The 15,120-nt window shown below is 37.8% G+C and overlaps 1 protein-coding gene across 3 annotated transcripts in view; it reads left to right on the top strand.

Moving 5' to 3' along the window:
• Positions 1 to 15,120, top strand: part of PIP4K2A (phosphatidylinositol-5-phosphate 4-kinase type 2 alpha) — a 120,158-nt gene that overhangs the window by 67,569 nt on the left and 37,469 nt on the right. For all 3 annotated transcript variants that reach the window (XM_076331683.1, XM_076331684.1, XM_076331682.1), the window contains exons 2-3: positions 50 to 147; positions 1,351 to 1,447. In XM_076331683.1, coding sequence (XP_076187798.1) covers positions 50 to 147; positions 1,351 to 1,447 — 195 coding nt within the window. The remainder of the gene's footprint in view (positions 1 to 49; positions 148 to 1,350; positions 1,448 to 15,120) is intronic.

Raw genomic sequence — 15,120 nt, 5'->3', positions numbered from 1 at the left:
AGCATCTTTGCAAAGACATCAGCAACTAAATATATTCTGTTTCCTCTAGATCAATGAACTGAGCCATGTTCAAATCCCCGTTATGTTGATGCCAGATGATTTCAAAGCGTACTCAAAGATAAAGGTGGACAATCACCTTTTCAACAAGTAAGTACAAGTAACAATTCTTTGTAGAAGTGGATAGTGGCAGTGATATTTTTATGGAGTACGGTGAACTCTGTTATTTTTCAGTTGATGGGACTGAAGTTTTGATGATTAAGTTAATCCTGCGATAAACATAACCATCTGTGCTGTTCTGAAAAGCAACAGCAGGGGCTGCTGGGTAGTATTTTTCCTCCATATGGTTTATTATTGCCTTATGAGTATCTTACATATTGAAGGTGATCCTTTTTTGGTGTGATTATTTATGGCTGATATAAGCATTTATTTGGGTATTTTTAAAAACAAATTCATGTGCGTGTACTTTTTATCAAATGAAATATCTGAACAAGAATGAGAACTAAAGCATGTATCGAAGTTAAATAATGTTCAGCTTTTTATAAATATAATATGAAATCATATATTTTATATAAAAATATATATTTTATGTATTTATATATTATATATTATATAATATATATTTATATATTATATTTATAAATATAATATGAAATCATACCAATCATATAGAAGCTCCAAAAGTATTAAGATCATTTCATGTAATATCTACGTCTCTTAAAAATAATATGTTCCATGAACAGTATGTACAGACATACAAAACTATTAATGCTGTTTTATGTATAACCTGAATTTTATTCAAGAATATATTTGGAAAAAGGAAGAATTCTGCTACTTTGGGTCTTCTGTTCTGTGGCAAAGGTCAAAATAACTTTTCTCACATGTAAGTCTGAAATGAACACTAGGATATTAAAATTAGCCCTGTACTGAATTAGTCCAATTTTCTTGAAGCTTTGGCACTGTCAGTACTTTCTGGTGTCACAGATGGTATAGTAATTCTTGTGTATTCTGATCTAAGATTTCACCTTTGAAGTAATTTTAGGGAAATGGGAAAACATCCTTTTCTGCTTTTGAGTCCAGGTTCCAAAGTTATCAAAATATAGTTTGTGTTTATTTCATCCAGTTATGTTGTAGTTTGTTAGAGACAAATATGTATAAATTTATTAAGCATTCTAAAGAAAAAGAAAATAACACGGTGAGACCAAATCTCATTGAATAAAAGAAAGCATTAGAAAAGAGATTGTAAATCTCCTTATCCTCTGCTTTGTATGAGCAGAATTGAGACAGAATACTCTAGAGTTACTTATTGCATATGCAGGCGAATGAAGTTGATTTGGTTTTCTATTCTTTCAGAGAAAACATGCCAAGTCATTTCAAATTTAAGGAATATTGTCCAATGGTTTTCCGTAATCTAAGAGAGAGGTTTGGAATTGATGATCAAGACTTTCAGGTAAGTTCATTTTCAAAACACCTAAACTGGTGACGTATACAGATGTTAAAGGTTAGTAGTGCCGCAATTGTGAACAAACAGGCCAGTGTGCTGAAATAAAGTTCTCTTACTTTTGTGTAAGTTGGAGGAAAACTAAGAGAAAAAGAAGACATTCTTTCTACTCCTTCCTCCTCCTGCAAGCAGAGCATTTCTGTTTTACCTCTTCGCCTGCCCTAGCTGTCTTCTGGTTCCTACCCTTCTCCTATTTTTAGGATAGTCCTCCTTGTTTCCCGTTAGAGTACCTCCCAATCATAAGCCATGTTATAAAAACTGAGGGGTGACACCTCTTGCAATAGGAAGAAAAAATAATGGCTGGACACTGCTGACAAGAGATGCTATATTCAGCTGGGTCACTTAGATAACAGTTGCTTCAGTGGTGTGTCTATGTGAGATGTGGTTTCTTCATGCTCTTTTTGTTTAGAAAAGAGTGACCTGTGGCCCGCCAACTTCATACTGCTTCATTATGTCTCCTTTTCCTGTTTAAGAGGATCTGGAAACAAATAGCTTGTGTAGAGCAGATACAGCAAAACAAGAAATTGCTCTAGATTTGGCAGGGTTATTCCTTGCAGTCAAAGCTTCTTTCTGTCTTTGCAAAAGAAAGTTCTTGAACTCTGCTTCAGTCTGATTTGCCAATACTCACTGACATTCCCTTTTCCATTAACTGTTCCTAATGCACACTATTTCAGTCAGAGGGATAATTCCTTCTGCAGTCACACTGTGGGATGTCCTATCTAAAAGAGCACTTGCTGTGTAACCCAGTGCCACTTCCCGTCGTGCTCTCTTTCTCTTTTAAACTATTTTGATGTGGGCTGCAATTGTATTTGTAGTCTGTCGCTAAGATATATTGGGAGAGAAGATATTTAATAAACAGTTTCAAGTAGCTAAACAAATTGTACAAAATGTGTTGTTATAACACTCCCATTCTTGCTACATCGAGCAGACTGAATACTGCAGCTGAAATCTACATCTAAGTCCTTGAACTATCCCCTTTACCAATTTTCCCCTTTTCAATATCAAGCAATGTGTTAAAAATGCATAGATGGGTTAAAACATGCTTGCAGGAATGTAGATGGAGATTCAGTTGTGGATCTTGATATACAGCCACTGTAACTTTGGTAAGACCTTTTGTCAGTAGGTGGAGAAGAGGGTTAGGTTGGGTTGGTTTCTTTTGGTACAGCTGTTGTGATCCTATCGCATGATTTTTCATTATCCTGTTTACTGAAGAACTGTTTAAGAGGAAATACACCAAGACTCAGGCCAACAGTTAAAACAGTTATATCAAATTGCGTTCCTGGTTCAATTTTCCTGATGGACCAAAGAGGATCCTATTGTTTGGGAAGTTATTTGATCCCTTTATATGAAGATTTCCTTTTTCTTGACAAAGGAAAAGGATCAGTGTATCAAAGAGGAAGGACATGTGGTTGCTCCTAAACTTAAAATTATGGTGTCAGCTCATGCTTGGTATCTTTCAGAAGATGGAGTGATGATATTACTAGGCAATCAAAGTTATATTTCAGTAAATATATTAGAAGACAAGATGCTGTCATTAGTTAAAACTGGCAAACTTAGCACAATCAAAAATGCTGCATTCCACAGCACTGTGAAACGTTTCCATCTCCACTACTGTTCTACTACAGAAATTCCTGTTGTAACTATGTTATACTGCTGTTTGGATTTATTAATGATAACAGTGATAAAACAATGTTAAAGGATTGTCACTAAATAAAATGCCCGTATTTTCAGATTAAAATAAAAAATACTTGTTGGTAGCTATGTGTTTTGGGTTTTTTGGCAATGTAACCAACAACCATCCAAAAGAAGAAAATGCAACGATATCCTGGGTTTTGATTCAACAAAATTATGTAGTAGTTAGAAAAAATTCTTCAATGCTATTTAGTATTTCAAGTACATTTAGCGAAAAACAGAATATGGTTAATATTAATTTTGACCCAAGGGAAGGCAATGTCTGCATTCACTATTCTTTTTTTCCTCAATCCAAGCAGCTTATCACTCTGAATTCTTATTCTACTGTTCTGATAAAAATTTAAAAAAAAAAAATGCTCAAAGTAGTAATGTATTTTGAACACACTTCTACAATTAAATTATTTTTACAGAAATACACAAAAATTAAAATTCAAGTCACCCCATGTGTAAGATAGGGGTTATCCCTATTAAAAGTAGAAGTTGCTTTCATTCTAATGTTACATTCTCTGTGATTTAAAACGGGAATCTAATTTGATAAAGGGAGACTGTATATACTTTTTTTCAGATAATCTTTGTCTTCAAGGAAGTTATTCCAATGAATATTGGTTAAAATGATTGTCTTATACTTGGAGCCAAACATGAATTGGAAGAAGCCTGTGCAGTATTGAACTGAGGGAAAGCTTATGGAAGAGATAGCAAATAACTTTCTCTAGATAGTTTTTCTTATATAATGATTTTCAGGAAGGGAGTCCTAATCAATTGTGAACAATGTCATTCCCATTATTGAGCAAGATAGGATTGGTTTAGATAAATAAACCCAATTACCTTGTTCATTAGTCAGACACATCAGTTTAAATCAAGAAGAACATTCATTTTAAATGTTTTTGTTTTCAGAATGTTCTGCAGATATCCTTGATGAGTTGTTCCAGAGGGCAGACAGTGCTTACTCATAAGGAAAGACTAAAAAACCCTACCTCATGAAAAGAATTTGGTAGTGTACACTCTAATTACTGGGCTATACTAATTTTAATTCTTGACATTGTGTTACTCACTTTGTACAGTAATTTTGTTGACTGCTTAACACATAGGCTTAGTTCACATATGGAATGGTTAATATAGGGATCTTCTCTTACAGACATCTCCTCTTATCCCTGAAGAGAGATTTAAATCTCATAAAGTACAGGTTTTTTCCTACAAGCAGTCTGACTTCAGAATCAGGGGAATTCCTTAAAGTGTATATGGTTCATGCCTTACAGGAAGCCCTTTCTAGTAATGGCAATTAGGATTCCTATAATGGACTCCCTCCCTTCACATGATGAAAACCAACTCCTTTTTTTGAGGTATCTTTGGTAATCTGTCCTACATCTATCTGTCTTTCATAGCTGGTTGGGCATCTCTGAGAGATGTTTTGATTAGTACTGAACTGGAATTAAAGTTTCATGGAGATGCATGTGTGGTTGCTAATACTGAGTGGGGGTTTTTTGGTGATTCATTCTTTATTATGGACAGCAATGTGGAAAATATAGTATGAAGTTAGTTAAACCTTGGGTTTTATTCAAAGGTCATCTATAGAAACTTGTTATGACAAATTAAGTCTTCATTCTAGGTTAAGAAACTTTCTTCTTATGTTGAAAAAAATCTTTTATTAGACCCCGATCTTCCTTCTTGGTGATACATAGAACTAATTTGCATCAAATTAAAAAATGGTCCAGCTGTTTTTTCTTAGAAAGGGGAACACAGGTGATGATTACTCAGTATGAATCAAAATTGCATTTGAATAATGGAAAAACCACTTATACGGACTATAAATTATCAAAGGGAAAGAGATTATTGTTATTTTTTGTGCTGTTGGATGTTACAAGTAGTACGTATGGATCTCAGATTGAAGATAATTATTAAAAGTGTCAAAGTAATTCTGCAAGCCAGAGCACTAAATAATGACAAATTTTGCCTTGATAGGGTAAATTATCTTGATCTTGTATTTTTTCAGTGTCTTTTATTTCATTGAAAAAGAATCCCTAACTCTTTAAGATCCTCCTAACATTGACAGGACAATACTTGAGAGTTCCTAGCAGAAAAGAAAAAAAAAGGGATTAGAAAACAGATGTAGTAAAGTAAATCCCTCACTACAGTCCTAAACTGATTTTTAATTTCTGCATTCCCCCATAGCTTTAGATATTGGTTTTGCAAAGGTTATTCTACAGAAAGGCCTCTTTTTTCCAAAATATATGGGGTAGCTTTGGTAACTTTGGAGTTTCTTTTCAACTTGGTTGACATAATTTCTTATCTTACAAAATCCGAGAGTACAATTCTGTCAGAAGAATTACAGGAATAGCTTCTATAAACTGCAAAATTACGAGAGATTAACAGGCAAGCAGCTAACTTAACGCCCCCCAACAAACTCTAGAAAAATAGGATCTACTACAGTTACAAACGCTTCTGCTGCTGTTGCTCTGGAAAGGGAAACTTACTTTACTATGCTCCAACACATCTGTTCTTGCTTAAAGTTATTGCTGAATCCCACATCTGGATTCTGCTTGGCAAAAGAGGGAGACTGGGTTCTTGCCCAATAAAATAGAATTGCTCTTACCAGAGGGCACCAATGTCCCAGTGTATGTAATGAGCCTTCTACTGGGGATGGGGGCAAGCACAACTGATTTTCCTTAAAGTTTTAGTACTTAGTGTAATAGGAGAAATGCTCAGATCTGACTTTGCCTGTCTGAAGGAGCAGTTTGTAGAGGTTCTCTGTACAAGACAAAGAATTTATAAAGAACTTTTAGCAAATGGTCTATAAGTTCTTTTTAATTTAGAAATGCTTATTATTTCTCTATGTGCATTTTTCCATATAAAAGATTGAAATCTAAAATGAAAATTGAGAATTCCTGCTTTTAAGCAATTTCCCTAATAACAAACTGTGGTGGGTTGACCCTGGCTGGATGCCAGGTGCCCACCAAGCCGCTCTGTCACTCTCCTCCTCAGCTGGACAGGGGAGAGAAAATATAACTAAAGGCTCGTGGGTCGAGGTAAGGACAGGGAGAGAGCACTCACCAATTACTGTCATGGGCAAAACAGACCCAACTTGGGGAAATTAGTTTAATTTATTACCAATTAAATCAGAGTAGGATAATGAGAAATAAAACCAAATCTTAAAAACATCTTCCCCTACCCCTCCTTTCTTCCCGGGCTCAACTTCACTCCTGATCTTCTCTACCTCCTCCCCTCCAGCGGCGCAGGGGGTGGGGAATGGGAGTTTCGGTTAGTTCATCACACACTGTCTCTCCTGCTCCTTCCTCCTCAGGGGGAGGACTCCTCACAGTCTTCCCCTGCTCCAGCATGGGGTCACTCCCACGGGAGGCAGTCCTCCCCGAACTTCTCCAACGTGAGACCTTCCCAGGGGCTACAGTTCTTCATGAACTGCTCCAGTGTGGGTCCTTTCCATGGGGTGCAGTCCTTCAGGAACAGACTGCTCCAGTGTGGGTCCCCCATGGGGTCACAAGTCCTGCCAGCAAACCTGCTCCAGTGTGAGCTCCTCTCTCCACGGGGTCGCAGGTCCTGCCAGCAGCCTGCTCCAGCACAGGCTTCCCACAGGGGTCACAGCCGCCTTCAGGCATCCACCTGCTCCAGTATGGGGTCCTCCACAGGCTGCAGGTGGATATCTGCTCCACCATTAACCTCCATGGGCTGCAGGGGACAGCCTGCCTCACCATGGTCTTCACCAGGGGCTGCAGGGGAATCTCTGCTTCGGTGCCTGGAGCACCTCCTCCCCCTCCTTCTTCACTGCCCTTGGTGTCTGCAAAGTTGTTTCTCTCACATATTCTCACTCCTCTCTCCAGCTGCTGCTGCTGCACAGTTCCCCCCCCCCCCCCCCCCTTCTTAAACATGTTATCACAGAGGTGCTACCACTGTCGCTGACAGGCTCGGCCTTGGCCAGCGGCAGGTCCGTCTTGCAGCTGGGTGGCATTAGCTCTGTTGGGCATGGGGGAAGCTTCTAACAGCTTCTCACAGAAGCCACCCCTGTAGCCCCTCCACTACCAAAGCCTTGCCACGCAAACCCAATACACAAACCATATGAACTCGGTATCTTTCACTTACCCTGATATGGGTGTCTCCTTATGTTTCGATATATCTCGCAGCTTTCTATACAGAAGGATTTATAGTCCAGACTCTAATATGGCATCAGGTAAATAATGCAAATTCTAGGTTCATTTTTCAGAAGTCAGCCTTTAATATCATTTTCTTTTTAAGTATCTAAACTTCACTAAAATTCTTGTCAACCTATGAATATTTTTGCTCATTTTGTGTGACTTATCCAATTCTAAGACATCGTATTAAGAGTTTAAAAACTATTTTACAATCTAAGATTATATGTTTCTTCAGACAAACAAATATTAATCAGAGCTCTCTGCTGGTGCTTCTGCACTGAAATTCTTGCCTCCATTTATTGGCCCTTGGTTTGGGAAGGAACGAGCCACCTCTAGCATCAAACTACAGACAACAAGGTCAGCAATAAATATCTCAGCAACAACTATGTTAGGAGTTGGATCTTCTTCCTAAGACATGATCTTTTCATTGAATGTTTAATGAAATGCATAAAAAATTCTGGAAGCAAGAACTGTCTTGAAAAGAAAATTCCTGTGCTGTTCATTTTAGCATGGTAAGTCTGTCAGTGCATGAAAAGTTCTTGAGCTTATCTGTCAGATAAGGTACCTGTAGCAGAGTGTACAGTTTGTGGATCCCAAATGGACATTGGCACCGAGATGTTCAGAACTGCTAATGTCTTGTTTGATGTGGGCATAGGCTGTAGTGGTAGTAAGGTGTTGAGCCAGCTGTACTAACAAAAACTGTGGCGTTCGTGGTCTTTCCAGCATGTAAAAAATGAAGTTTGCAATCTGAATATTATGTTCTAGGATTTGGTGCCTTAAGTGTGAGCCCAAATAAGAATTTAGTGACTATGGGACTTAACCTTAGTATGTACGGCAACAGAAATTTTAACCTCCGGTTTCTCTTAGTCTTCCCTAGAGAAAACATTTAATTTGCCTTGCTTTCAGCAGTTCCTTGCCTAAGCTAAGTGTCATTCACAATTGGGTATTCAAACTAGAAAAAAGTAATTTAGCATGTGCTGGCAACATCAAAACAATGAGCTGATAGGCGCTCCCTGAGCTCTTATGGAGATAGCCATTGAAAGTGAGGCATCAAGCCAAGCTTTGCAGGGCTGAAGGACAGGAGCTCCCAGAAAAAGAGCCCTAACTCTTTCCAAAGCAAGTGCATGCCTTAAGCTGACAGCTCTAAATCCAGACCTACAGTCTCAACAGGATAACTTGATTTAGGAAAGAATCACGTTTTATTCATTAAACTCTCATTCGACCAAGTCAAGGAACCCATAACCTTTCTCCTGGAAGGATAGCTCAGTGCAAAAAAGAAAAAGTTGGTGTTTCGCCTTTCTTTTTTTAATGTCTTTCACCACAGTAATGACTCCCTGAATACAATTTGCTTATAAATGTTCATAAGTGTTCAGAATGTGTACATCTACATCTTAACAAGATCATAGAAGGGACTCGATATTTCTGACGGGTGCACCACAGGACCAGTGGTAGCCTGTTTTCATCTTTTGGAGGCCCCGTGACATGCACCATAGGTCTTTTGAGAGCCCTGCTTCTGAGCTGACAAATCATCGTGCAATATTGTCCATACAGCTGCCAAATGCATGGGGAGGTCATACCACTGAATGTGCTTGTAGCATATGTTACCTGTCAGGTATGCTTTGCTACATGCCAGACTTCTTAAACACCTCAGTGTCGGAGATCAGTGTTTCCTGATCATGTTTCCTCACCAGTGTTTCCAGACGTGAACCTGCTCAATGGCAATGGTAGAATGCACAGTGCCAGCATACAAAGTAAACCCCAAAGTCTTCCCTACCCTTTCCCGTATGACAAAACCAGACATCTCTGGGTTTGGTGCTTCTGTTGTTACATTAAAATACTAGCGCTTTGCCTTTCTTCTCTCTAGAAATCACTGGCAAAACTATCCTGAACACCATCGCAGAAGTGGGCTGCTTGTTTCAAATTACAGCAAAAAAACTTGGAGCGTCTATGTCCAGTTGTATGACACTGTGTCTCTCCGATATGCTTCTTAATCAGTAATCCAGGTCTAATTCGTCCATATCCATCATTCCTGAGGCCTTGTAAAAAGAAAAAAAGGGTGGGGGGAGCTGCAAGCTTGTCTTCATGAGAAGCTGTGCATGGACCAGGCAGCACCACTGTAACTGCTGTCACAGAAGAACAGCAAGACCGTGCGTACGTAATTCTCTAACAGCGATGAACCGCTGCCAGGCTTTTCCACTGACCTATGATTTCAGTCGTCACAGAGCATCATCTGTGCACTTACTTGTTTTGCCTGTTCGTTCACGCAAAGCTTGCCCAGAGGCACTCTTAAATAGCCTGGGATGTGATTTGATTTGTCTTTAGGGTACGTTGGGCTTGTGAAGCTCATTTCAGCGTTCCACGACTTTCGGATGAGATCACACTACCAGAAACCGTTGTTTGCCTTTGTCCAGACATCGCAAAATGGGAAAGATTTAAATCAATGAGAAGCTGTTAAGCCAGTCAGTTTGAAAGATTACTGTTCTTCTAAAGCTCCCCATGCGTTATCACCAGAATTTTTGTATTGCTCTTTTTCTCTTTTTTAGGAAAAGCTCTGACTCAATGACAATTTTTATTAGGCTCCCTTTATAGATTAGTTACATGAAGTATTTGTATTACATCCAACACATAGTTCACACGTTCAAAGTTTCTAAAATATAATCTTGTCTGCTAAAGTAGCAGTTAGAAAACAATGACATTTACATTAGATGTGTAAGAGATTAGAATGAGCTAATTAAATTGACCTTTAAATCTCTCCACCCTCTTGGAGGCTGTGGCTAATCCTTGGCCTCCCACTGTGGAGATAAATATCCGTGCTGTGAACATTTTAAGCAAAGTGGGCAGAGGAGGAAGAGCCTCACCAGCAGTTCGTTTTTGAAGAGGAAGGCAATACTTTGCCAGTTATAAATATAGCTTGCAATTATGGAGGGAGGGGGGGACAAGCTTTTCCTGTACTTTAGTGGTTCTGCTCCATGTGTTTTCTCACAAAAATGGTTTCAGTTGGAAAAAATAGCTCCAAACAGCTTAACTTGGTTGTTTCTAAAAGCAACAAAGTCTCTCTGGAAATCAGTTTACTTTTTTTGGTATCTGGTGTTGGTATAACTAAAGTTATCAATAATATCATTAGTGTTACTTAATTACAATAGGCTGCTATTTTTATTGACCAATGTGCAAGGTAAAAATAGACTTCCAAAGGATAAAGCATTAGGTGATGTTTTAGCTGGCTTTTAAGGACTCTTGAGGATGCCTCCTACAAAGTATTTGGCTTGATATTTTGTGACTTTGATTTTTAAAATGCCAATTATTGAGGGGCTTTATAATAAAAAATGTAAATAATAGATGATTAAATGACAACAATCAAAATTTAATTGTCAGTGAGCAGTCGATATTTCACATAGTGAAAACTTGCAGAAGATGCAAAATCCATCCAAATGGCAAAGTTGGGATAAAGACAAGGATTTTGTACAAAAACCACTTTGATCGCCTGGCATTCTGAGCCTGTCCAATTGAGATGCCTTTTAATACGGTCAGATGAATAGTTATATGGATAAAAAGGAGTGCAGAACTACAGAGGGAAGGGCTGCGTTCAGGGAGGTAATAGCTCTGAGAAGGAACAAGAGGTCAAAGAGGACAAGAATTTAGCACTAGTGTGAGCTCCTGACTAGAAGGAGTAACTGCACCCTTGGGTGGATAAATTGGAAGGTATAAAACAAGACCAGAAAGAGCTCTAACTTTTTTTAACATCTTTTTATTTTATACCTGAAGCTAATACTATATATAGTTTTGATGCTAGTCATCTTAAAAAAGGATGCTGAAAATTTGGATATAGAAAAAATACAGAAAAATGGCATCAAAGGCATTTAAGGACATAGAGAATGCCTTGTGGTGGGAGTGGCAGTGTGTGACCTGCTGCACTTGCAAAAATTAGAATTGAGAAGTAAGTAGTATGTGAGTATCCTTGCAGAAAAACAATACTAGATACTTTAGGAAAGAATAAATAGGAATGACCGGAAAAGGAAATAATTCAAATTCAAAATTAGACTCACCTTTTCAGCAACACAAATGAGTAAATACTAGAAAAACTACAGTGGTGAATCTTGGTCTTTTGAGTTGGAAAAATCAAGACAGCCTTTCTGGAAGTTGTACCTTGGCCAAAAGCAGAGATCGGAGTTCAGTGTAGGAATGGCTGGGTGAAATGAAATGGCTTCTGATGTGTAGCAGTTGTGTTGGATTCTAGTTTATGAAATTCTGTTGAATGCTCCAGAAAAGCTTCTGTGAACTTCAAAGAATTGTGGATCAGATCCTAAGAGCACCTGTGGGGAAAAAAACTTTTTCCTTACCTAATATATTTTTACTGTAGGAAATAAAACTCTGCGCAGATTGCTGAGAGTTTGGGAAAGAGATGCTGAGGGAAGAGAGCGGGTCTGTAGTAAAACTAAATAACCTTTCAGTTAATTTGCTAAAGAATATGCTGTTCTTGGGTGAAATGATGACATGTAATTTAGGTGTGCTGATTAACTTTTTGTATCAAGAACTCTTTGGGAAATGAAATACTAGTAAGTGGTGTAGCTTCTACCCATTTATATTTAAAGCCATATTTTTATTATTTTATCAGAAATTAATTCTATGGTATGGGACAAATTTTTTGTGATTTGTAGCCTGTCAGCACTGAAGACCAGATGAGTGTTTCTGGTTGCCTGCTACTCAGTGCAATATAGGTGATATTTTTTATATTGATTTACGTAGGGGCAGTGAGACTTCCAGCCAGTGATTTCTCAGAGGGAAACTATTTGGGAGAGAGGGGGAGGTATGTGAAAGAGAAATTTATCTAGTAGAGGTATCTCTGAGCTTGGCATGTTAAATGTGTCTTCAGTTGTATAAGTAATTACACAAGTAATTTAGCGTAGTCTTTAAATGACCTCATAAAAGTATTCACACTTTAAAAGTACAAAACCTTTTCTTTCTCCTGAGACCAAAAAACCAGCAGGCACAAGATTAAAACTTCACAAATGAGAAGCGAATGGGGAATTGGCAGAACACGCACACTCGGAGCAGGAGACTTGCAGTGAGTTGCTAAGTGAAGCTGTTAAGTGGAACAGGGTATGTGTGGCTGACAGATGTTTTAATTGTGCCAGAGGACCGAGGCACGCCGTGGCAGAGTTGGAGAAGGCTGGGAAAATCTGAAGGGGACAGGGCACTGTGACCCTCTTTTCTTTGAGTTTTGTGCTCACTAACGCGATAGTATAAGCAGGTGATTTTTATTAACTTATTATGACTCATGCTCCAACGTTGTACAGCTAGATACATGCTCCACTGGTTCCTGGCACAATATGCAAGTGCTATGTAGTAGCAGTAAGTGATGGTAAAAGGGTTGTTAGATCATCAAACCCGTATCTTTTGGAGGATGAGAGTTGGGCATTTTTTTGTCTATATCTGAAGGATATCCTCCCTGTTCTGGCTTTGTGGCTCATAGATCTGTGCTAAGTGAGGAGTGGCTCATTTCCCATCTGTTCATATTCCACTTAGTCTTCCCCTAATTAAGAAGCAGAGCCAGAGGGAATTCAGTCTGGTATTTGCCATGATCCATCTACCTCTGTCTCTCCTTTCCCCCTCCCTCAACTCCGCTTATATTTTCCTTTTGGAAAAGGGAGCTGCTTGAGTGGCATTCTTTATTTCCTTCCCGGTCCCCTACAGAAGCCTCACCTAAGAAGGAGATATTGCAGCTGGGGACGGCGATGGGTCTCCCTTAGCTGAGTTTACTGCTGAACAAGAGAGCAGAGGAGAGCCCTACACTGCTCTCTTTAGGCAGGTTCAATCAGCTTTTCTTTCAAGGCATTTGTGCACAGATGTTTATAGTACACCTTATTTTACTCACTTTTTGTACAGATCATCACTGAAATTTATCTGTGTGTTCTGGCAAAAGTAATCTGGATTGCAGGAGTGTTTTACCATGTACTGTCTCACAAAACTGCATTTGACAGTAAGAGACAAGTCTATACAGTGCGTCTGATAGCAGTCTACAGAGCAGTACAATTCAAATAAATGCATATTTTCAGTCTGTCTGATGAGCACTACTACATGTTTCTTATTATTGTCTGCATTAAGATAAAGACGATTGACTTAAAAACTTGGGTTAGATAACCCCAGAATAAGTTAAACTTTTTTACTTATCTAGATATGTCTAAAATCTAATTTTAAAAGAGAAAACGCCACAAACTTTCTACAGTCTTTGTGGTTTAAAGTGCATATTGGACATCACACAAGGGATTACTCGTATTTTTGTCTGAGATTTCTTACCATTTATAGGTTTGCTAGTAGCTGTGCTTTAAAGAGGCTTAAGTGCAGGACCTTCTTGGCCATTTTGTGTGTTAACTTACAAGAAACATTTTCCAATAAAGAATCTCTTCACTTCTAATATATGTACTATTAATCTGTTAGTATTGGGCAGGGTTGAATGGGGTGCAAAATGCTTTGATTTATACTTAACAGTGTTAGGTCAAACAGGTAAGTTAGCTTTACCTACATCAAAAGGGAAGGATCTTAGTGTTTTTAAAGTATTTTTAAATAGCCATATTGTTTCCTCTTTGAAGCCCCTAAACTCTTCTAGTTTGATCCTTTCAGTGAAGCTGTTCCTTGATCTTACTTGCTAATGATGACTTACCAGTGCAGGCCAATTCTTGTCATCTTTTTATTTCAAGATTCATTGTCATGATCAGGCAACAGTGTATGTATTTTATTGAAGACTGATTTCTAACTATAAACAACTATAACTATTGTAGTTGAGAGGTAAGATACTTTGCATCATACCAAGAAGCTTTACTTTAGAAGGAATTTGAACTTTTCTCTGTTCACAGAAGTGAGTTAACCATTACAAATAAAACTGTCCACAGACAAAACTCAGCCATGCATTTATCAGCACAAGAAAGTGGTAATGCAATTACTAGTAATCAGCACAACATGATGTAATTATATTTTTTCAGCTTTTTAAACCGTACTTATTTAATAAACTTATGCAAGTATCAAAATAAAGCACAGCAAATAGCAATATTAACAGTATCCTCCACGTTCCACCTTCATTCAAAGTTCAAAGGAACTACATTCTATATCTGAAGAGAGCATTATATTGAGAGAGTTATCACAGGGCTGGAGAGTTAGTAAAAATAAAGTGTCAAAGAGGTTGTTTAATTAGAGGTTGTTTTTATCTTAAACACGTTTAATGTTTAAACATCTGATCTTAAACTCTAATTTATTACTAGAGTCAGAGTATTGTAGAGAGGACATTTGGGTTACCTGTGCATGTATGTAAAGGTGCTGCATAGCATAAAGTTGGTTGGTTTATTCTAACAAATTAATATGCATGTGGTAAAATGATAGCTGTATGCATTCTTAATCTTGATATAGATAACTAATAATAAAATAGCCATCTACTAAAAAATAAATGCATCGCCATTTCTTACCCACGAAAGCATTAAGAAACAGTAAAGTGTGCTAAATAATTATCTACAGATATATTATATTCTCTTGTTAGCAACATTTTCGGTGTGGTAGTTGTATTTGCAAATTAACCTGTCATTATAGTTAGCAATCAGGCAGAATTCATTTCCATTAGAAAAAAAGCTATTGCTGGAAAAAATAAGAATCAGTAAAAACTCAGTAACTTTACAAGGTTTCCTCCAGTTGATTTAAAATGTGAGTAAATTTATTAATTTCTATTTGAATCTGACTAGTTTCTATATTTTTTTTCTGTCTAGCCTGAATTGTAATGAAAGCAGCATGATAAAAGAAGTATTA

This window comes from Aptenodytes patagonicus, chromosome 2 (assembly GCF_965638725.1).
Source record: "Aptenodytes patagonicus chromosome 2, bAptPat1.pri.cur, whole genome shotgun sequence".
Lineage (NCBI taxonomy): Eukaryota > Metazoa > Chordata > Aves > Sphenisciformes > Spheniscidae > Aptenodytes > Aptenodytes patagonicus.
This window is presented reverse-complemented; position numbering and strand designations above follow the sequence as displayed.